General features: G+C 44.4%; 1 protein-coding gene across 12 annotated transcripts in view; it reads right to left on the bottom strand.

Moving 5' to 3' along the window:
* Positions 1-21,801, bottom strand: part of ABCC5 (ATP binding cassette subfamily C member 5) — a 68,000-nt gene that overhangs the window by 3,373 nt on the left and 42,826 nt on the right. For 10 of the 12 annotated variants that reach the window (XM_062499536.1, XM_062499538.1, XM_062499535.1 and 7 more), the window contains 9 exons: positions 9,494-9,634; positions 8,697-8,848; positions 8,125-8,241; positions 6,730-6,965; positions 4,271-4,384; positions 3,130-3,242; positions 2,314-2,422; positions 715-942; positions 322-464 (listed from right to left, as the gene is read on the bottom strand). In XM_062499536.1, coding sequence (XP_062355520.1) covers positions 322-464; positions 715-942; positions 2,314-2,422; positions 3,130-3,242; positions 4,271-4,384; positions 6,730-6,965; positions 8,125-8,241; positions 8,697-8,848; positions 9,494-9,634 — 1,353 coding nt within the window. Of the gene's footprint in view, positions 1-209; positions 465-714; positions 943-2,313; positions 2,423-3,129; positions 3,243-4,270; positions 4,385-6,729; positions 6,966-8,124; positions 8,242-8,696; positions 8,849-9,493; positions 9,635-16,025; positions 16,203-16,382; positions 16,773-21,801 lie in introns of those variants that run through there. The other 2 variants (XM_062499546.1, XR_009933481.1) reach the window with 2 other exon arrangements.

The following is a 21,801-nucleotide window of genomic DNA, read 5'->3' as shown; positions in this document are numbered from 1 at the left end:
AATAATCACACGATTTAGTAGTGAAAAAACTTGTCTGGAAAAGCCAGGGCTGCTACAAAGCAATACATAAAATGCACGGGGCAGAGCTGGGACAAGGGTATTGAGTCAGGCTAGAAAAGCAGATATTATCTGTAGGCATTTGAAATTACATCTGCCCATTCCTCCCCACCACTAGCAGGTGAGCCATGCTCAGCCCCTTTGCAACACACCTGGGCTACACTTGGCCAGGAAGCAGAAGTTCCAAGGTCTTTCACGTCGCATGTCTCATGCACATGTCTCATGCACTGAGAGGTGCAGTGATTTTAATCCAGCAGTTAGTACCTGGTTTTCCAAGAAGCGACGGACTTTGTAAAGGTCTGGATAATAGTCATTTCGGACTACAATCTGCAACCAGCGGATACGGATTTCTGCATTCATGGAGTCCAGCTGGGAGGAGTAACATTCCGAGAGCTTTTTTATCACCTCTGAAAAGAGCACATACACAGAGAAAGATCTGTGATCCATTTTGTCAATTTTGAGGGTCATCAGATAATAACAATTCATAAATCACAGAATGAAAGACTTCTGAAGATCACCTATTTCAATCCCTCTGCCATGGCCTGGGACATCAACCTGACTTTACATGAATTATAATGTCAACCAGAGGCAGGGATCTTTAGAATTAAATCAGTTATTCCAGAGATAATTTTCTACTATCCTGGTAAGAGCTCTTACCATGTGGCAGTGGTGATCCATCCAGCAATCTGTCCAGGAAAAGCACAGTTTGGAACGTTCTCCATTTAGTGAGGTCAACACTGCTGGCAGCAGCAACAGAGTCCAGAGGCTCTGTGGTCCAGAGTTTGAAGAGTGTCTCCACTGGTCTGGTCAGACTGGATCCCTGAGATAAGTCTGGCTCAGCTAACGGAGGTCCTGTAGCATTGAGCCAACGTTCAAACTCCAGTCCTGGAATGAGGAGCACCAAAAATATGGAGCAGAGATCTCCGCAGGTGGCTTGGCTGCCTCAAAGTTCAGGACCGCTTCTAGCATTGTTAAGAGAGGTTCTAACAACAGCAACCAATAGTTATAATGACACAACAGCCTTAGCAGCTGCCTTGGGATAGCCTATGGAACACCTGGAAGAGTGCCAGCAACACCTCTCCAAACATGTGACTGTTCTAGAGCTCAACAGTACAATAAGTACAAGAAACACACATGCTCTTAAGGCAGCCAGACTGACAAGTACCTACGTTCAATTTATGCTCTAATATTTACATGCCTGCATTTCTCTCTCAGAATTTTGAGGAAGACTGACAAATATGGAGAAAACCCACTTTATAAAACAAAAGGAGGTGAGAGGGCTGACTAAACTCCTCCTATCCACCAGTAAACTCAAGCAATTTATATTTATTTACGCAACTAATAACAAAAAAGTTTCTTCACACGCAGCAGAGCTCTTTCTCTTGACCTTTTACCACCTCTGTACTTTCCTAACCCTGGGCAATACTTCCTGTTCCACACCATCTACACTAAAACTTCTATCTTCTGCATCCCCTGAATATTAGCCAGGCAAAAATTAGCAAATTCTGTGGTTAACTCGTTAGCCTACCAGGGGCCAAATAAAACACAGAACACTGAGCTCAGGCTGCAGCTTTTCCCACAGTAAACTCTCTCATCTACACTTCTCCATAGGCAGTTTCCTTTCCACAAAGCCTGCAGGCACCCAGTATCCTTAAGAGCTGTACTCTGCCAGTCTGGTTTAAACTGACTGACAGGTTCAATAGCTCCTCGCTGGGATGGACACACAGCAGAACAACATGAGTCTCATTTCTTTAAGAAAGTGAGATAATAAGCACCTGGTAGGCCACAGACCTTCCACAAATCCACCAACAGCTATAAATAGGGAATATAAGAAATAGTGAAACATTCTGGAAGAGATTTCCTATGTATGGGTAGGTCTTGGGGAAGTTACAGTTCTCAAAGCATGTTTTCTGTTATTAAAATAGATGACATTTCAAAGTGTGTTCACCTTTTCCCTGCATTTAAGCACATGTAAATCTCACAAGCACTGATCATTCTGTCTGCAGAGTGAAAGGTGAGTTAATGAGAAACTTAACCAAGGGACACTCAGCAAATTAATGCCAAAACTATCAGCAATTTCAGAGGTTCTCATTCCCCAACATAGAAGCAGTAACCACAAATTCTGTCAAGAACATGTGGTTGTTTCCAAATTATTTTGTTTGCATTAGCACTTCCCTGTGCATCCTCTAAGCCAAACACAAAATTTATCACCCAGGTTTTCTACAGTGTTTACAGTTAACTTAGTAAATCTCCTACCTGCTTTGCTCTCAACACATTGCTCTTTCAGCTCTGGAAAAAAATTCAGGAAGGAATCCAGAAGATCTTGAGCCACAACACTGGTAAATTTATACTTCTCAATGTAGGCCTAAAATAGTAAAATGTTCAAACCATGACTAGGAGAAAGACAGCTTCCTTTTGATGTAGAACCATTGCATGCCACAACAATACCAACAATAAAAAACAAACGTAAGAGTAGGAACAATTATTTGAAGGTTTTTAAAACATGAAGAAAAATATTCTCCCTCTTCACCTAGTTAAATAAAGACGCACCATAACAAGAAAAAGAAACGAGTAACTGCAAATACATTGGCAGCTGAGTATCATTTCACCTTCTCCAAAACAAGGAGTAGCTGACAATTTTCTATAGGTTTTGCAAGTGTGCTTCCAGGTACTGACCTGCCCAATATAGTAACCCATACCTTTTGTCACCCTGGTTAAAAAAAACCCACATTAACACTTCTTATAGTGAATCAAGTCACATTTTCCCTGTCACAGGCAATCTGTGCTGGAACAGCTTTCTAATTACTTGGAGCACAGAACAAGAGATAATAAAAATATACTACTACTCTGTATCTAGCACCTCATAAGCTCAGAATCCCAGAAATCTTGTAGAAAGATCCATGTTGGTTGACAGACAGGCCCACAACATTCCTCCATCTCTGACACACTTGCATTCAACTTTACCCTTAACAATTAACCATAGTGAAAGAATCTGCAGAAAAAAAGAACCCAAACAATGACAATAACAAAAAAACAGCTCTAAATCTCAAGAAAACACATATTTACACTCACTCTTAGGAAGGAGTCAAAGTGTCTGGGGTCACCACAGAGCTGGGACAGGTAGTAAACAAAGCAGTAGCCTTTCTCATAGGTGAAGAGGTTCATTAAATTACTGGGATTTACACCTGAAAGGAGAAGACAACATGATAGGAAACTAATGAGGAGAGTTATTTCCAGCCCTTCTGAGTTACAGAGACCCCTTAGAGATCATCAAAGTGAGACATAGTGACTTAAAAAAACCTGAGATTGTTGTCAGTATATTTAAACTACTGCAGTAAATTAAATAGATGCAGTCCAAAAACACAGCCTGAAAAATAATATTTTTTTAAAAATCAATCATTGTAAGGTAAGTAGTAATTCCCAATGGAATAAGTCACTTCAAACTAGAGGTCAATGAAAACAGATCTGGAACTTGAAAACAAATCCTTTTTTCAAGTGCCAGGTTCTGGGAATCACCATAGCACAAATTTTCAAAGATATCAGAACAAGGTAATCACCACTTGCTCCTATTTTTGAGGCTTCCAACACATGCTTTTCCATTCCATTTGACTCAAATATCATCTCCAGTTGCATTTTAGGCTGTTCTAAACATTATTTAGATAGAAGACTGCTTCAGCCACCCAGCTGTGACCACAGAACTAGAGAATTACCAGTGAAGGAGATAGGTAAATCTAGAGAGCAGTCATCCATCTGGCTCAGGGAATAATCAAACAGCCTCTGCAAAGCTCACCTTAGAGCAAGTACCTGTTTATCTGCATGCTACATACATACTTAGTTCTTACATGAACACATTGAGGAACATTGACTAGCAGAGGATTTTATATTATGTTTCCAAATATTTCCACTTTAAAATACTTTATTTTACATATCCAGAATTTCAAACCCAAGTAGCTTTCAAGGCAGATTTTCGCATTATTTCTACTCAGTAAGTGTGTTCTTACACAAAACAGTATCTATAAAGATGAGTAATCCAACCTTGAAAATCAAAGCTTTCTTACTTATTTTTACACTGTTTTACAAACCAGTTCGGGATCTTTTTTGGTTTTGTGTTTTTTTTTTCCCCATAAAGGACATGTAAATATTAGTAATTTTCTGTCAATATTCCATCATGGTGTATAATTTTGTGTAGAGCAACCTCAGCCAAAAGCAATACCTGGCTCCAGTTTAACCTGAAGCTTGCTGACCGGGTTGTCTTCTCCAAGGAGCTTCATCTGTCTGTGGAGAGCATCGAGGCGGAATGCAGTCTCCAAACAAGTGAAGGCAGCTCCTACACCAGAAAGTAAATTGTTAGTTGTGAGAAAACGATAAGCAAAACCTGATCTGTGCAGGACTGGCACAGGGACAAAGTAAAAGCTGCTGCAGGTGCAAAAGACAGAACAGTGAGACAGAATCACAGTAATGTAATGGCAGAGAAACTTGAGCGCAGAACATCCTTGTAATTAGTAATGGAAGTTTGAGCCTAACCCAGTGTATTTCCTCACTCTGATCACGCATCAGGCTGCACTGAAAAACAAAACAGCATGAAAACTAGGCTTAACTTTACATCCCTGACACCATTTCATCAGTTCTTACAAGATAAGAAGAACAGCACTGAAAAAAGTATTGTACAAGTAACTTTCAGGGAGCAATCAAGTGCTACAAAAACAATACTGTCACTGTTCTACAGAATAGTAGACACAATTCCATACTCAGTGCCAAGGATATTACTAAGCAAATGTCACCTCTTGAGTGGAAAGAGAAAAGGACTGGATTTGGTTATTTTATTACAGATCCTGTGTATATTTTTAAAGATTTATCCATCATCCTACTTGGTTTTTTGCCCAAAGTATTTCACCTTCCTCTCATTAGGACTTTTTACAGTTGTGAATAGGTAAGCTACTCCTGTTCTCCCTAACTACAATGTAGAGCATTCCATGCTTTCAAACCAGACTAGCTTTATTACACTGCCCAGTCAAGAGATCTTTCCTTTGCCCTTGCAGACATTGGAAGCTGCAGAAAATGGACATTTAGATTCAGAAGATACTTAACATCCATAAGTATTAACATTTTAGCCTTCTTTGCTGAGTTTTTCACCTGAAGATAGGCTTTCTTACACAGATACAACCTAAGAGTCTCCATGTAACACCCGAATACTACAGAGCCAGATGTGAATTAAGAACCAGGATATATCTGGAAAACAGGAGAACCTGTATGAGCAGAGAAAGAAGTGGACCTGCTTCCCAGGGGAAAGCAAGAACTAGGATAACAAGTGTTAAGGGCAATTACTTCAAGCTACAGAGAGGAGAATTAATCAAGATCCAAGAGGAGTGGTAGTCAGTGGACTCACATTTCCCTAAGCAATACCATTGCAAAGATGCCTGTTTACTACCAACAGAAGATACTACAGAAGTTATGTCAAAAATGGTAAGATTTAGATCAGAGGTTTGTCTTGGAAACAAAACATAATGGAGAAAGAGCTTACTAAAGAATTGCACAGGGACAGATTTTTTTTAGTTTCCCAGAAAATGCTCCTTGAAACAACCAGCTCTAAAGACTAGACCAAAATCAGCAAGGATTTTGTTCTATGATGAATGGAACAGACTAAGATGATGAACAGCTTATCTGCTGACCTACTCACATTACTGCCATGTATACTGTGACTTAGGACAGTTTTACCCACTGAGAATTACTCCACATAAAACAGTCTTCAAAGATATACAATATGCATTGTAACATCTCCATAGATGCTCAGAGCACTTCTTTGCCTAACTTGTCATCAGCTCATGTCCAAAAACAATGTACATGAATAAAACAAATGCTTTCTTCAAAACATTTTTGCTGCCAGTATTTCTAGGAACTTTTCTAAGACTGTTTACAATGGGTGCTTGAGAAAACACATGGAACTGGCTTTTAAGAACATAAAGGGACAAACTAGAAAAGCACACATTCCCATTATTCACTTCAATAACAAGCCAATTAAACTTAAAGGCAAGAGGAATAATTTACTACTTTTATATTCTAAAGACAGCACCTAAAAAGTGACCTGTGAAATTCACTGACACATGCAAAGGCAGGGCTTACAATCCTGCAGGAAGTCTCCAGCACATAAACAGCTACATAAATCTGTGCATTTTTTTTAGTGCTACTGCCATCATTCTTTTTAACAGCAGGTAGCTACTAACTGATCATAATTAAAAGGACACTTGTTCAGAGGACACTTATTTCACAATGTAATTGTGATGAGATTTCTTACACCTTTCTCTGAAGCATCCTCTGCTCACCTTGCACTGAGATATATATTCCCAGCTACTATTGGGTACCTGCCTGATACCCAACAGTAGTTCCAAGTCCCCACAGCATTGTGCTAACACTCCTCACTCAAAGCCCCTGGTACCCCCTGATACCATATCAGGTACTGAGCCCACTAAAGCCAAGACAACGTCAGGCTCTAAATATGCAAGATGTTCAACACGAAGTTTGGGGCTGTGTGTGGGTGTGTGTTCCAGATATAAAGCAAAACGTAACTGAAAACCAGCTCCCTACAGACTTCTGAGTTTCCAAGGCAAATACTCTAAGCAGGCAACTCTGAGTTATGGTAAGGAGGAGCACAAGCAGAGGTTTCTGCAGCTGTACCGTAGGTCTCGGTGGTGATCCGGCGCTGCGCGTAGGTGGCCAGGCCCTCGCTCAGCCACATCTCCTCCCATGTGGCATTGGTGACCGCATTCCCAAACCAGCTGTGGGCAACTTCATGGATTACATCAATGATCAAAAACTCATCGCTCTCCAGAATGGAAGAGATGATGAAGGTCAAGCATGGGTTTTCCATGGCAACAATAGGGAAGGATGGAGGAAGAAAAACGATGTCATATCTAAAATTAGGGAGAAAAGAAAGAAGAAAGGAAATTAACAAATTGCAGCTAGAAAACACGCATTAACATTTTCATCTTTCAGAAGACACAGTAACATTTTTCTTTCTTTAAGGAAGGCTCTTCTGAGACCTTGTGACTTCAGGAGCAAACGTTGTAGAGCAGTGGCCTAATCCTTCTGATCAAAGGACCGTAATTTATTTTGTTGGCCAAGGACCTGCTTATGTTTGGACATAAAGACTTGACAGTCTTTTGATGTGCAGCAGATGCAGCACATCCCAGAAGCATTGTGCTCCCTTCACACACACAAATTCATCACAAGCTGTGTATCTGGGATTTACAAAAAACATTTACTCTATAAACAGTAGTGTAACATGGTGTTGAGTCTCCAGAGGGAGGAAAGAGAGAGGCAAGGAAGCTGTCAATGAATGAATTGATTTCCTATACATGCAGTGTCAGCAAAACAACTTTAATCTGCCTGCTTCGGAACACAACAGTAAGATTTGTTTTGTTTTCTAATTTTTTTTTTACCAGTGATCAGCACTGGCACACTGGGCCATATTCTCAGATTATTTAAAGCAATATTTTAGAAGTCAGAAACAAGGCCATCTTCCTGCTTACCTTTAGCAAAGAAATAAAGGAAACCTTTGTAAACATTTTCTCCCATCCAAAGAGTGAAAGTATTCTCTCAAAACCACTCTTTTTAAACACATAGACAAGCTACTCAAAAGCTATTCATGTTGGTTTGGGGGACTTGGATTCTCAATGAGTCTGTAGTGAGATTTTCAATATTCTCAGGCATGCCACAATAAATGCAGAAATAAATGAGATAAATGAAACAACCGTGCATTTTAAATGGTGTCTGGCCCAGTGCTGGACTTACATCACAAAACTCTGTAGTATGAAAAATCCTCATTCCTCAGGAAAGTTCCAGTGTTTAGAAACCTCTAGTTCTGCCCTGCAAACCAGCTAAAACACCTCCATGCCTCCATGGACCTCCTTGCAACTTGTAGAGACAAAACTCCAGAGTCTGTTTTCAACTACTACAATGCTGCCAGTTGAAATGCTAATTTGCCCTGCTATAGGGAGAAAGCATGATCATTTCTCAATACTGTTCTATTTTGTTCCCATTGCACATTCCCATGAGAATGATTAAACTCACCTTCCCCATATATAGGGGCCATACAGACTCTCTGCAGCAGTCAACCAGCGTTCAACAATGCCAGAAAGTTTGCTGATGGCTGTTGGCAGCAGGCAAGGCTCTGCCCACACTCTGCTCCTGTCAGAAAACAGAAAACATCAGGTGATACTTCAGCAAACTGAATTATCTCTTAGAGAAAAAAAAATAGCCTGACTGCTTACCACACTTCCATGTATGGTAATAGAACAAGGAGACCTTCCATCAGACCTGGGCCCTCCTAGACTAATGTTCCACGGAACAGGACAAGAGGTAACCAAAAATCCCTCCAACAAGGAAACGAGAAAGCAGCTGTAAAGACTTCAGGGAACAGTAGGCAACATTTATGAAGGAGAAACATATCTTTGCCAGTGCACTGCCATGAATTTCTTCACACCCAACTACACTTCAAACTCTCTCCATGCTCACAGCTCATGAACACAACTGCTCCCTTATCAATGACTCAACATCTTCACTACTTTACAGTATGAAGCACTGTGCAGAGACATAAAATGCCATAGACAAATGACATAGAATGAACTCCCTGCAAATCTTACCTGGGACCTATGTCTGCATGTATGAGGTCTCCAGCCACCAAGGCCACTAGGTAGGCAGGAACTGGATATTCCATGTAAAATTGATATACGCCTTCCTCTTCTAGGTAGGAGCTTTGGGTGGCACTCATCAACACCTGTATGCCTGCTGGAGCCTGGAAGACCAACATCATACACATCAACTCATCAGATAACCACAGCTAAATGACTGCACCACAGATCTTTGGCTCATTTTCATCTATGCCTGATGATGTACATTAAAAACAATCATTTACATAACACAAAATCTAAGATTTCTGTGAGGTTTTTATACCACAATCTGCCCATACATGAAAAGATACCAGCTGAAGATATTATTCCTCTTGTATGCCAGCTGTCCCAAAAGCATCCACATATTATTTCATCTACACAACATGCAACATTATTTGATGCTGATTTCAAAAGACTTCAGGCTTTTTCTTGCAAAAATTGGTATGATACAGTTGAGTATTATCAACAATAACCACTATAGGAAGGGACCAAGCAAATTCTCTCCCATATTTACATTTCACATTACTCTTTCAGCATTAAGTACAAGGAAGGCAAGACCCAAGAGTGGTAGGCAACAGAGTTACGTTTTTGGTACTATCCTGATTCTGGCCCAAGAACCAGAACTGTACCTAAAAAATTCAGTATTCTTTATAACATCGAACCACAATATTTTTACCAGGTGTAAGCTGCTAAAAGTACCTGATGTAACTATGTTTTCACAGATTAACAGCAACTAAGAGCTCCATGAAGCATTCACAGCCATCCCTTACCTTGACAGTAGCTGAGTAGGTGCATTTCACTGCAGGGGTGTCAAAGCAGGGGAAGAAGGAGCGGTTACACACCGAGTGTCCCTGTGTGAAGACAAAGGGCTTGGCATTGCCGTATGTCAGCTCTGGATCCAGCCACCAGATCTGTTGAAACACGACAGGAAGAAGAGGTGAGGGAAACAGAACATGACAAGGGTGAGCTGCCAAAAACAAAACATGAAATCAAGAGGATTGTGGGAGAGAAGCACCACCTCAGCTGTTTAGCCCCCCAAATGAACACCTGGCACAGGGCACATTTCCATCTCTAACAATACATCTTTCTACTCCAGTTTATTTGCTGGGAATGCTCAGAAAAATTTCTTACTGTCTGAACACTGAGTGGTGACATGTAACACAGTGTCTTCCTGCCACTCACTATTTCTGTTGTATCAATTTGTCTGGTTAAGTTTGTTAAGTCCCTAACAAACATCAGCACAACCTTCTTCTCAAAGGGAGTACTCTGGATATCTCCGTGTTTATAACTCAATGTGAACAGGAATAGGAGAGGTGAGGTAACATAAGCTGAAAAGAAAAAAAAAACAACCCAAAACAAACCCAAACCCACAAACCAAAAATCCCTGAAGCGGAACAGTGTACACAACATTATCTGTGACCCTGACACTGCCCTCCTGGCTAAAGCATCAAACATTTTGACACTATGCAAAAAAGTCGGTATATGTAAGAAACATCTGGTCAAGGACACTGGAGGCCTCTTTTTACAGAATGGATAAGGAGATTCTGGGTGGTCACAAAAGAAAAGCCAACAAAACACACAACTGAGCACATCAATTTTCAGTACCAAACAGAAAATAAATCACAAGTCAAATTATTTGCCTCAGCAAATAATTAAAACAGATTAAGAATAATACGAAAAGATCCAATTATTTGCCTTCTGGTCTTTCTGTTTCAAAAGTTTGTGCTTTCACATACTCCCTGCTTCCAACTTTGAAGTGTAGGGGCAATTTAAAATAAGGATTTCCTTGTAATCCTAGAACACTGGAGCTGAACTTTGATGGAAAACATCAAATATTGTGAAATTTGCAATAAAATTGGAACCACTGGAAGTCTTGGAAACAGTCAAGCCCAAGGAATAAAACTTCTGAGTCTGATGAATTCTTAGATCAAAGCAACCAATAAATCTGAGATCAGGGAACAGCAGTTAGTGCAAATACTAGCTCAGTTCTGGTCCTCACGGGGTAGCAATGAAACACAGGAGAGAAGCCTGGGTACTAAGTCAGCTCATGTTTTAACAACATATTACAACTCTGTTTTCTAGTTAACTTTTGGAAGTTAAAGTTTTCTCTCTCTCCTTCTGTCCTACAAGCTTACTTCTTGATATCTTCTTCCCTTGCCTTTAGACCTTTTTCTTCAGTGTGCTCCTCTCCCAAATCATCCACTGCAGCAGCACCCCCAGGGACCAGTGGAAGGTGAGGACAGGAAACACACAGCCAGCAGCTTTCAGTTATTCCCATGGAGTCTCACACTTCTGCTGGCAAATGTTTGGGCTTTTTTTAGGTGGGAAAAATTACAGAATTAAAAACCTTTATCTAGAAGTAAAATGAATCTCTTGGAATTTGTTTTAAGATTATCCTCCTGTATTTCAAGCCTATAGGGCCAGAAACAAGCTTAAAGAAGGACTTCTGGGGAGCTCTGTCTGTTCACATCCATATGCTGCATTTCAGTGTAGCACTGCCCACAGCCCTGGGTCAAAGCCCAGGGGCACCTACATAGCTACAGATTTCCACAGCATTTCTCATAGATACCTGCTTTTCACAGCAATGAATATAATTTCTGCAATGCCACATTATGGAACTGGAGACAACTGTCCAGAAGGCATCTGGGGACATATGTCTCATTACACACCAATAACTAGTAACTTCCACCTACAACATATATTTACAAAAAAAAAGAAGGTGCTCAATACAGGATAGTTTTCTAACGATCCAGGGAAGAGGCTCAGAAATTAAATTTCACAGATCTGCCTCAATGCCTTTTAAAAACACTCCTGTGATCAGTGGCTTTGTACTTGTATCACAGAGTATGACTTCCAATCTGTATCAGCTGGCCCTGCTGAAGAGACTCGTCTTCAAAATATTGTTTCCTTTGCTTTCTGAGAGACAGAAAAGGCTAACAAAGAAAACAGAGAGACAAGGCACCACCACACCTAAGTTGCAACACTTGAGTAGGAAGGAAAAAGGGCTGACAGACATGCCTTCACAGCAGAGAGATAAGGGGAAGTTCTCCCTAAGCAGTGCAGGAGGAAAACATAGGCAGGAAGGGAAGGGGAACCAAGAGTTGATTCTTGTTTACAAGAAGCTCCACAAATTAAGGATAACTTCTTTTCAACTAGTCCTGCTTTATTTAACATTTGGTTGAAGTTAAACGAAGCACCAGCCCCACAAACCAAAAGGGAAAACATTTGCAGAGGATGAAGTATTTTTTCCCCCTGTTTTCTAATGTCTGCAGCTACATGGCAAGCCTTAGTCTCGCTTTCCAGGCGCACTTGGAACAATGATGAAAGTTATCCTGAAACAATATAAATAGATCTGTAATATAAATAGACCAGGCTATGCTTCTGGACAGAGGCAGGGCTACAGGCTGAGGAAAATGAGTATAAACAGCATCCCAGAAAGGAGTGCAAGGCACAGAGTGCTGCTGGGGCAGGTGGTGGAGCACAGGGACAGAGCAATATTTGGGGCTGTATCATCTACTCCACATCCAAAATCCTCCTCCACTTCCCCTTGGGAAATACACATGACATCATGATCATGCTCTTCATTTTTATCTAGCTTTTCATGTATACAAGAAAGCTGTTTCACAGATTAAAGCTGTTCTGTGGTGCATTTCAATTAAGAAGACCTGCTTGATTCCTCTGCTGAACAAAGGCTTTGGGCAGCCCAGGCTTTCCCCTGCCCACATACTGCAAAGAAACTCACACTTTATAAGGCACCTGCCGAGAGTATAATTTTTATTGACTTAGATCATAATCTTTTTCCCAAATCTGGCAAATGACAAAGGCAATTAAGCCTCTTTTAATTTTAAACCCCTTCATGTTTCTACATGCATTATTGATGAAGGTCGCAGGGAGAGCTGCAAAGCCACAGCCTCTGTTCTAGGCAAACAAGCTGCTCTATCTGATGACAAAGTAAACAAAACACCTGAGATGCAGAGCACGTGACAGGAGCAAGGCACACCTGGGTGGCAGCAAGTCATTCTATGGGGACTGAGGAATCGAGACAAATTTAAGGAATTACAGGGAAGTTTCTAGCACTGCGAAGAGGGCTGTCCCTTCTGCTAAATCCTGAAGGAAATGTTATAATAAATGTTTGTATCAGAACCCAGAGCAGGATTTGCATTTAAAGAAAGAAAATAGCACTGGTGTTTAGATGTGCACTGCCAAATCAGAGGAATGACAGTGGGCAAGAGACAGGTGTAGATTTTTCTCTCTAGGGAAGGAAAAAAGAAAATATCACATAAGACCATTACCAAGAAGTAAAGGATGAGGGAGAAGAAGGAGAGGAAGAACAGGACTACTATCCCTGACACACCTGATAACTGTGTGCCTTCAGCCCACACTAGGAGAGATACACAATGATTGTGACAGTCTTGCCTCTGATGGAAACTGATGATGTACTGAGCATATGGCTTCCTAAGAGCACAGGGAGCTGGAATGCTCTGTGAAAGGCAGATTTAATCTCTCAGCTGTCTCTCAATGTCCATCAAACACACAAAGATCTTGGTTTCTTCCTCCACATGAGAAATAATGGGACAGTCAAATAACATGTCCAGATGGCTCAAAGCAAGTATATCAAGACAACAGGTTTCCAATTTTAAACACTACCATCTCTGCTGCTGATCTTACTGCCAACACATCCTCACTGCACTGTAACATGCATTTACTGTTTTATGGGTCCCACAAGTATGCTAGAGGCCCCACAGAAAATAAACCCTCACCTAGGGAGAATAAATTCCTAGAATGGCCAAAGAAAACAGAACTTCTAGAAGAGAGGGGTCTGACACTATAAATCTGTGCCTCACTGACAGAGAAAAGGAACTGACAGAGCATTTACAAGACATGAGTATAAAGCAGTTGACCCCTTTACACATATGGGTTACTCATCCCTGTTAAAGTGCAGTGCTGTGCCAAAAAACAGCAATGACAGAGAGCACTACAATAGCACCAAATCGCTTTGGATCCAAACAAAATAGTTCAGCATGCTGAACATGAAGGGCTACAACAGGTGCTACTCGAGGACAAATATTTTGCCAGCCAAAACCTACAATAGAGAGTGAGCAAACATGGTAGGATTTATGTCAGTGAGAATGCCTGCTTCTGCTTTCCAGTATCACTTGGGAAGGGCAGTGCATGTCCCCAGTGTTGGGACCATCAATAATCTTGGCATGAGCCCTTGCAGTTTCATTTCAGCTGAAGCAGGACACACAGTTAAAGGTAAAATAAAGACTTCAAAAAACAGTATAAAGAATAGGTAGTTCACCTTCGATCCATGGGGAGCAAGACAACAACAGAGGGTATGGAAGAAATGTCCTCCTCCAGCATCCACACTGTGTGTGGGGCCAAGGAGACAACACATCACTACAAGTTGAGACTAAATTAACATCACATCAGTGCCCTGAACCCTACAGTGGTTTTCACATTTCCAAAGCCAGATCAGTATTCCAATCATACTGAGATCACTTTTCCATAGACTCAACAGGACAGGCTGCCCCTTTGGCAACAGGGCTGGCAAAACGCAGGGAAAGCACAGGCTGGCCTAAAATAAAACAATTTGTTCAAGAGGAGGAAAGCATGTTATCATGTACTTTGGGAGGTGTGGCTCAGCCAGACTGAAAACGATTACAGAGCACACAACAATGCCAAATTAGCTTTAAAGCCTTCTCACCATAAACAAGGCAGAGAGTGGACAGAAGAAACACGTTTCTTCATAAACCTGGGGAAAAAAATTACGAACAGAATCTTCTAAACACAGTGTGAGCTACATGGCAGAGTACTGTACAAGGAAATAGTAAAGCCAGGAATTTCACAGGTGAAAAGGAACAATACCAAGTGGATCTGAACTTTAAAAGTGACAGAATCTTACTTCATTTTGGCACTTTTAGGGAAGGATTACAACATTAAAACATCACCATATGACCACAGGAAACTTCTGTCAATAAAAATCTCCTTTTGGAACTCACTATTCCAAGTAAGCCAACATATTAAGACTACCCAGATCATTCCAAGGATGAAATTACTTTTGTGATCTTCCATGTAGTATTAAAATTAGACAGAGAAACATCCAGCAAACACATTCTAATCAGCAAGACCTTCCTATCAAGAGGAAAGGCCTACTATTTACCTCCTGTGGGTTGTTTTGCACGAAGCTTTTATGTTAAATTTCTGCTCTTGTTAAATATGTTGTAAAATAGATCCACACATTTACTGGTTTTGACCAGTGCAACAACAACACCAAATCAGAGGGCTGAGAGACAATTCCTCTAGGCAAGAGAGAAGCAATAAAGTTGCAAGACTCCTATAAAAAAACATTTCTTTCTCAAATAGATTCATGAACCACATGATGAAAATCACCTCAGTTTAGTTTCCAACCTGAACAGGCTGTACAGTAATAAAAAGAACTGAAGGAACTTCATGTTTTCACTGTCATAACTTCTTAGAAACACAAGATCTGACAAGCAGCACCTAAAAGGCTAGGAACAAGCTGCTTCTAAATACCTGGGGTTTAAAAGAAATTACAGAATTAACGAAGCACTTCACTGCTGAAGGAAGCTAATCCACAGACATGGAAGAACCTCTGTGGCTACATCCAAAGGGGTGTTTTGGGCCATTTCTCGTCCATTTATTCAGCACATAACTTGCAGGAACATGTGGAATCACCCCTGCTCTTCTCAAAGCTCCTGACCATGGCTCATTGGAACACCAGCCTAGATGTGCAAGGCGTGATTTTGTTAGCAGCTGGCAAAACCCCCAGAGAAATTCTTACATTGTGGATGACATAATTTATCCTGAAGGACTAAGTCGAGGCAGGAGTTTGCACATTTTCACTCTCCTTGCCAACAACTACAACGTCCTTAAAGAATGAAACATTTCTAAATTACTGTGGTGAGGTGGGATGAACAGCCCTGGGGTCCACCCGATGGGGGAAGACGGGAGGGAGAGCGGCCGGGTCGGTACGAGCACCGCTGCCGAGTGCGGAGGGGACCGCGGGGGTGGCAGTGCCGACAGCCCCTGCGGACAGGGAACAGATGCTGCTGCCCAGCGGGCTGGCGATGTCAGGCAATGGGGCCGGGGCCAGGGACAGGACCGGAGGGGCTGGCAGTGAGATCCTCCCGCCGCCGTCTCCGCGGAGCCGGGGCGCTTCCTCGACGGTCACTTAGAACAGAAGCAAAGGTGTGCGACAGGCGCGGGCGGCACGGGAGGGCTCTGCCAGCCGCCCCGGGATCCGGTTTCCTACGCTACCGACCCCCGCCCGGTACTCACGGCGGGGCCGTCGGCCGTGGTGTAGCGGACGATGATCTGGAAGGGCTGGTGCGGCTGGAGGGCGGCGGGCAGGGAGACGGTGAGGGACGAGCCGTAGTCGGTGAAAGGGTCCACCCTGAAGCCGAGCGGGCAGGCGGAGCAGGGCGGCTGGGAGAAGAGGGGCAGCGGCGGCGGCGGCTCGGCGGCGGGCGGGGGGCCGGCGGGCGGGTCCCCCGGGGGGGCGGCGGGGGGCAGCGGTCCGGCGGCGATGCAGGGCGCCGAGAGGAAGGTGGCGGTGGCGGGCGGGCTGGCGGCGCAGGGCGGCGCGCAGGGCGGCGGCGGCGGCGGGCAGGGCGGCGGGGGCGGCGGGGCCGGGGCGGCGGCGGCCTCGGAGGGCGAGAAGGCGAAGGCGCAGGGCGCTTCTCCGGCCGCGGCACGGCGGAAAGCGGCCGAGAGGACGCGCAGCGCCGGGTGCACGTCCAGCACCAGAGCGCGGGGCTGCGGGCGCAGAGCGCAGAGCTCCAGCACCAGGCAGCCCGCCAGCGCCCGCGCCTCGGGCCGCAGCTCCAGCCCCAGGTGCAGGTGCCTCAGGCTGAAGAGCTGCGAGCTGGACGCCGACGCCACGTCCGGCGGCGGCTCGGGAGGCGGCGGCGGGGCCGGCGGCGCCTCCGGCCCGGCCGCGGAGCCCTTGCGGCAGCAGCACAGGCCGGGCGGCCGCGGAGCCGGAGCCGCCATGGAGCGGCGGCGGAGGAAGAGGAGGAGGCGGCGGTAGAGGCGGCGGCTGCTATGTGAAATCCATGGGCGGGCGGGGACGAGGGAGGCCCCGGCGGCCGGAGCGGCCGGGGCGGGGAGGGGGAGGCGGAAAGGACCGACCGAGGGAGCGCAGGGCCCGGGCCCGGACAGCAGCGGCGGGCGCGACCACCGGGGGGCGCCGCGGGGCGTTCGAGGGTGGCCCCGCCCGCTGCGCGCGCACCCGCCCCGCCCCGCGGCGCCTCAGGCTGGCCCGGGCGCAGCCGGACGCGAGGCGGGCACCGGGCCCGCTCCTGGGAGAACGGCGTTTCCTTCTGCACCCGCTCACTCGTTCCTTCACCCGTTCATTTCCTCGCTCACAGGCGTGGGTATCCGCGCGTACCCTCCTGCGCACCAGCGGCTCCGTCCGGCCGTGCCCCTTTCACAGGACTGCTTTATCTGACCCACGCAGAGCTTCCCTCCTCTCCCCACAGCCCAGGCCCGGTGCCTGGCCCTTACACACCGATCTCGGCACTCCCGCTCTGGGGACGGCCAGTGGCATGGCCACACTGATCACTGCAGTCCCCTCACAGCCAGCTCTGTCCGCACCGCCCGAATCCCTCATTTGCACCGTCCCCGCCCCAGCTCCACCACAAACACCCCCAAACCCTCTGCCGCACGGCTCCCAGAGCGGCTGATTCTTGCACCCTCAGCCCACTGCTACCTTGTTTGGCTTCCTCACGCCTGGTCACACCCCCACATCGAGCTCACAGCTAACCCTAAATAGCCTCCCTTCTCCCTGCCCCCCATCTGCACCCGTTTTCTTAATCCCTTCTCTCCCAGATGGGCTGCTCGTAGTTTCCTGCCTCCTATACTCACTGCAAACTGGCCCCAGAGCCCAGTTCAGACATTATGTGTTTTCCCCAGAACCCGAGGCAATCGATCACACACTGCTGCCTTCCTGAATGGGAAGGGACAGAAACCACAAAATTATCAGCTTTGTACGAGCGCTTGTTTCTCTGCATGGCAACAGCAGGAGTCAGCAAGCTGGAAGGAAGGAAGGAAGGAAGGAGGTGTGTGCAAGTAATTGTGGTTTGCACTGCCCCCAGCCCAAGAGAAGCACGGTCTCTGCCCCGTGTAATGACAGTTCTTTAAGTTATTTTCACTCTAATTTTCACTGTTATGCTTTGCGTACCTCATGGCCTGATGAGGCTCCAAGGCACATATTTTGGACAAGACAGCAACATTTTTCACATGGTTGTGGGTTTAATGAATCTGTAGTAGGTACATTCTGAAAGCCTCCCAAGCCTTACATTAACAACTGCAGCATCTGCACTGTATCGTTTCCACTGTATCGTCACACCGGAGGCACAAAGTGTGGCCTCAGCACGTTGTGGCTGCAGTTACCGGCTCAACCAAGGGTTAAACAAATCACAGCATCACCCTCCACCGACCTGAAGCTAAAGAAAACCTTCGTGTAATCACTTATATATAGTAAAACACATGCTACAGTTGCAGTAAAAAAAATAACAAGATAGCACTCAGGCTCCTTGCTTGCTGCGTAGAGCATTCTGCACTTCCTTAGTATTCTTTTGAAACACCTTCAAAAAGAAATTTTGCCTTTGCAATAAATCCCCTTGTAACTAAGAAAAGCATTTCATCATCCCATTATTTCTGTCCATGTTTTCCTTTACTAAATCAAATGTTGTGCTTTTGTCCTTCTGATACCTTCTCTCACTCAAACCAGTTGCCTTTTGAAAAAATTTAGCTTCTTCCAATTTTGTTTACAGTGATGCACTAAGCCTGTTTGAACTGGTTTTCAACTGCAAGTGACGGGCAAAGCACAGCCCCAGTAACCTCAGGATCTGACTCTTCATGACCTTTACCACAGATAAGGGTGGAATGTCCTCAGGTGTTCAGTCCAGGACAACTTTAGGGCCTGATTACACCAATCTAACTGCATGTTACCTCCAGAGTAATTTTAGAAGAATCATACCTGTGCTTTGGTTGAAGTCCCAAGCAAGTGCAGTGTGTCCACTCATCAGACAGATGAGATGAGCAGGAACACATTCTCTTGAAGAAGCTCTAAGCTTTTAATAATGAATCAGGATCAGCTGCACTTGTTGTGTTTGAACAGAATAAGCAAAATTGACATAATGGAAATTCCAGAGAACAATACAGTAACCAGTTATCCCAGGCAAATCTCTCTCCTCCTGCACACCTGCTGGTCTTGGGCCACAGCCTTTGCTGAAGGATGTGCTGGTTTTGGCTGGGCTAGAGTGATTTTTTCTTCACAGTAGCTGGTATCAGGCTGTGTTTGGGGTTGGTGCTGAAAACAGTGTTGATAATTCAGGGATGTTGTAGAGCTGTTGCTGAGCAGGGCTTGCACAGAGCCAAGGACATTTCTGCTCCTCACATGACCAGCAAGGAGGCTGAAAGTGCTTAAGGAGATGGGAGTGGACAGAGCATGGACAGCTGACCCAACTGACCACAGAGATATTTCAGACCATATAGCGTTATAAAAGCTGGAGAGGAAGGAGGGGACATTCAGAATGTGGTGCTTGTTTTCCCAAGTCACCATTACACACAATGGAGCCCTGCTTTCATGGAGATAGCTGCCCATGGGAAGTGGAGAATGAATACCTTGTTTTGCTTGGCTTGTGTGGCTTCTGCTTTCCCTATTAAATTGTCTTGGTCTCAACTCTCAAGTTTTCTAGCTTTTACCCTTTCAATTCTCTCCTCCATCCCACAGGACTGTGTGGGGCTTAGTTGCCAGCTGATATTAAACCAGAATAGAAGCATGTACTATCTCCATGGTATTTTCACTAGGATCTCTTTAAGGAAAGTCTCTGTCCCAATCCCAGTGTCTTATTCTATTCCTCAGAGGATGAAGTCCTCTCTGGATACCCTACTATAAATTCTAAAGCAGAATCCAACTCCTGAAAATTTCCCATCATCATTATCAACCTCTTGCAGAATGCTCCAAAGATACAGATATTTCAGTCCCATTTGTAAATATTAATATTTCTTCCCTGCACTTCAGTGACAGGGCCCTTGGCCAGGCCTCATCTTACTCCCATAATTCAGGATGAAAGCCAGTAAAAAAATTACAACTATCCCTGTGAGCAGCAATACTTCAGTACACCTGTGAGACAAGTGCCAAATGAAGCACAGAAGTGATCACAACAGAAAGAACGTTTCCTTCTGTCAGCCTCTGTCTTTAATTCTATAGTAACAGTGCTGCAGTTATGGTTTAACAAAATAGTTGAGCTAATCCCTGCTGTTCACAGGGGACTGTTCACCTGCTCCATCACAGACCCTTGTCTAACACCCAGCTTGCTGAGCTGTTTCAGCTGACCAAAGCTGCAAAGATTCAGCTCTGTAAGAGAGTGTAACTGGGAAGCAGCAGTTTGGGGCAGTGAATGCTGAGCACTTCCCCCTCTCACACCTATGCTACTGTTACTTTTCAGCACCTACTGAAAAGAGCAGCCCCACTTCACCTCCCTTCCTGTGGGTGGTGCCTTCCTGTCTCCTCCTCTGTACAGCATTCCTGCTTTCTGCAAGTTAGCTTTCTGAACTGGACCACACAAGAGCCACTGCTGGCATCGGGAAGGGAAGAGGAGGTCCCAGCCTGGAAGAAGAAGGAGGATAAGATCAGGATGGCTCCCCTTTTGCCCAGACTGCCATTAGCTCAGCCTTAGCTGCAAAGTGAAGCCACACACTAACCCCAGCAGCACACAGAACCAGGTGTATTAGCCCATTTTCTTCAAGAAAAATATTGAAGTCTATGGGGAAAACTCCAGGCCTACGAGCAGGGTAAGGTCTGTACCAGTTAATTCTTGTTTTGGACAAGAGTTAAGAACACTCCCAACAATGCTTTTTGTGCTACTTCAAGCTACAGTGCAAGCTCTGTTAATGCCACAATTTGCCTGTGGTACTGGTAGGTAGAAATGCTTCTTTCTGTGACTTTGCAGTTGTGTCACTCTATAAACAGTAGTGCTTCAGTTTCAGGTAAAGAAAATGGAAAATATGAGCCTAAGAGGTCTTCCACCTGACCTCAGCCCTTCTACTTGGCTTGAATATTTGCACTACAAATGATTACTCCCTGTACTACTCAACATACATGTATTGCAAGCTACCTCCATGCTGGAGGGCACAAAAATCACCCACTACACTTTTAAAGAAACATCTTTACTCTGAGGAAAAAATCAGACCGCAGTGCCTGACAAGAGGATAAAAAAAACCCCAAAAGCCTGCAAACCTGTTCCTCAGGACTCAAAAAAGTGCAAATCTCTTTATGTACCCAAAACAAACCACTTAAGCCAACAAAATTTACAAAACCCAAAATAGTTTTATTTACTTTTCAGATTTCTGCCTCAGTGAGACATTTTGCAAACATGCTAAGGCTACAAAATGTCCAAGTTGACAAAGACATGCAACGCTGACCATTCAATAAGTCACAGCTATCACAGGAGTGACTGTGTCCCCCTGGGCCACAGGTCCCAAAAAACAGGGATGGTGTACAGTGATCATGGCAACGCACTATGCAGAACCCAGTAACCTGAGGTAGGTCATTTACAGTAAGAAAACCATGTCCTACACCAGTGTTACATCCTGATCAAGAACTCCTTTAAGGTTCCAGAAGATTCGGGGTCAAGGACTGCTTCCTTAACAAGTGTGCAAGAAAGAAACAGGAAATATTGATGTTGATTAATCTTAGTATAAGTGAGCAGAACAAAGTTAGTGTTACCCATGCCAGCGAAAGCCACCTAAACCTGGAGGAGTGTTAGCAGCTTCAAGATAGAGAGTCAATCAGCTGAAGTAACTCTGAAAAGGCTTTCCTGCCAGCATACAGGGTATGATTTGAACCTTATGATTAATTTGTTACAGATCATTCCACAAACAGTATGATTTTGGTTGTGTTAGATCAGCAAAGCAGGAAGAGCTTGGGCTTGCTTGCATTAAAATAAACTCTGCTGATACAGTAAGAAATACTGCATCAGGACACTGAGAAAATACAAGGCCTTAATGTGACCCAGTGGATCACTAAAAACCCTGCTTTGGAAAA

This window comes from Cinclus cinclus, chromosome 10 (genome assembly GCF_963662255.1).
Source record: "Cinclus cinclus chromosome 10, bCinCin1.1, whole genome shotgun sequence".
Classification (NCBI taxonomy): domain Eukaryota; kingdom Metazoa; phylum Chordata; class Aves; order Passeriformes; family Cinclidae; genus Cinclus; species Cinclus cinclus.
The sequence above is the reverse complement of the archived record's forward strand: the minus strand, read 5'-3'. Positions and strand labels throughout refer to the sequence as shown.